The sequence below is a fragment of the Acanthisitta chloris genome, unplaced genomic scaffold, assembly GCF_000695815.1.
Source record: "Acanthisitta chloris isolate BGI_N310 unplaced genomic scaffold, ASM69581v1 scaffold19250, whole genome shotgun sequence".
Classification (NCBI taxonomy): domain Eukaryota; kingdom Metazoa; phylum Chordata; class Aves; order Passeriformes; family Acanthisittidae; genus Acanthisitta; species Acanthisitta chloris.
In genome coordinates this window covers 17,570-18,892 of record NW_008650157.1, presented here as the reverse complement: position 1 = coordinate 18,892, position 1,323 = coordinate 17,570, and the positions used below count along the sequence as shown (strand labels likewise).

General features: G+C 57.4%; 1 protein-coding gene across 1 annotated transcript in view; it reads right to left on the bottom strand.

Annotated features, from left to right (window-relative positions):
• The window catches only part of AP1B1 (adaptor-related protein complex 1, beta 1 subunit), an 18,623-nt gene that overhangs the window by 5,459 nt on the left and 11,841 nt on the right, over positions 1-1,323 (bottom strand). Inside the window, 4 exon segments of the mRNA XM_009083946.1 lie at positions 5-65; positions 449-578; positions 581-695; positions 1,318-1,323. The exon segment at positions 1,318-1,323 is cut by the window's right edge and continues 87 nt beyond it. Of these exon segments, the coding sequence (XP_009082194.1) occupies positions 5-65; positions 449-578; positions 581-695; positions 1,318-1,323 (312 nt within the window).

The window sequence follows — 1,323 nt, the reverse complement described above, 5'->3', positions numbered from 1 at the left end:
CTGCCGGCTGATCCGCCGCCTGCACCCCCGGGGGGGCTGTGTCTGGGCTCTCAACGCTCTCGCTCCTAATGGGAATGGCAAGGGAAAGACAGGAGATGGTGAGGAGCTCCAGCTAAGACAAGAGGTCCCACCACAGACAGGAGTCCATCCAGGAGTTTGGGCTTTGCAGCGAGTATGCAGAGGCCCCCTCATCTCAGCATGGCTCCCAACACATGCTCATAGAGATCCCCTTCCATTGGGATCACTCTTCAGGCCTTGCAAAGACTATCGAACCCACACAGCTCTGCCCCTCCAGAACCTCCCCTTGGGAATGGGGTCTCAGCTCAGCTCCAAACACAGCAGACAGCCAGCAGCCTCACAGCTGCTCGGCTCAACATCCAACCTCCTCAGCCCATGGATCCACAGGCCTGGAAGCTCAAGCACAGGGTGGGGAGACAGAAATACTCACGAGCCTGTTCGTGGGAGCAAACTCTTGTGCACCACCCCCCGGCTGCCCTCCACGAAGGCGCTGGGAGGTTTGTGGTAGACGGGGGCCAACGTGCCGATGTAGCAGATGAGCTCATTCAGGCGCGTCGGCGCTTTTTTTAGATGAGAGGCTTCTCTGCCAGCACCACCTCCTTGGCAGCCACAGGGTCCGTGGAGAGCAGGCGCCAGTAGATGTAGCCACGATCCCGCAGGTCAGGGTTGTCTGAGTCCTTCAGAAAGGACAGGGGTTAGTGCTGAAGCCACTGGGAAGCTGAAGGTACTACAGAGCTCCTTGGCCCCATCTAAGTGTGGCTGGGAGGGATCACAGGGATAAAAATCGAAGTTATTTGTGTCACAGCTCTACTGAGCAGAGACTATATAAGCCTGAGCAGGGACACAGCACAAGGTGCTTCTTGGGCCATGGGAGTGTCCTTGCTCTGCAGGACTCCAACTGTAAGCATCCCCAGAGGGACTCTGGACAAGGGCCTGGAGTGTCAGCACAAAGGGGATGGCTTCCCATTGCCAGAGGGCAGGGATAGATGGGATATTGGGAAGGAATCCTTCCCTGTGAGGGTGCTGAGGCACTGGCACAGGTTGCCCAGAGAAGCTGTGGCTGCTCCATCCCTGGGAGTGTTCCAGGCCAGGCTGGATGGGCCTTGGAGCAACCTGGGCTAGAGCGAGGTGTCCCTGCCCATGGCAGAGGGTAAAGTAGATACTCTTTAGTCCCTTCCAACCCAACTCATTCCACGACTCTCTGAATTAAGCTCCAATTACCTGCTGTCACATGACCAAGCCATTCCCACTGCCCCAGGGGATGAGAAGCCCACAGAAGCTCTCTGAGGTGTTACCCACCTGTGT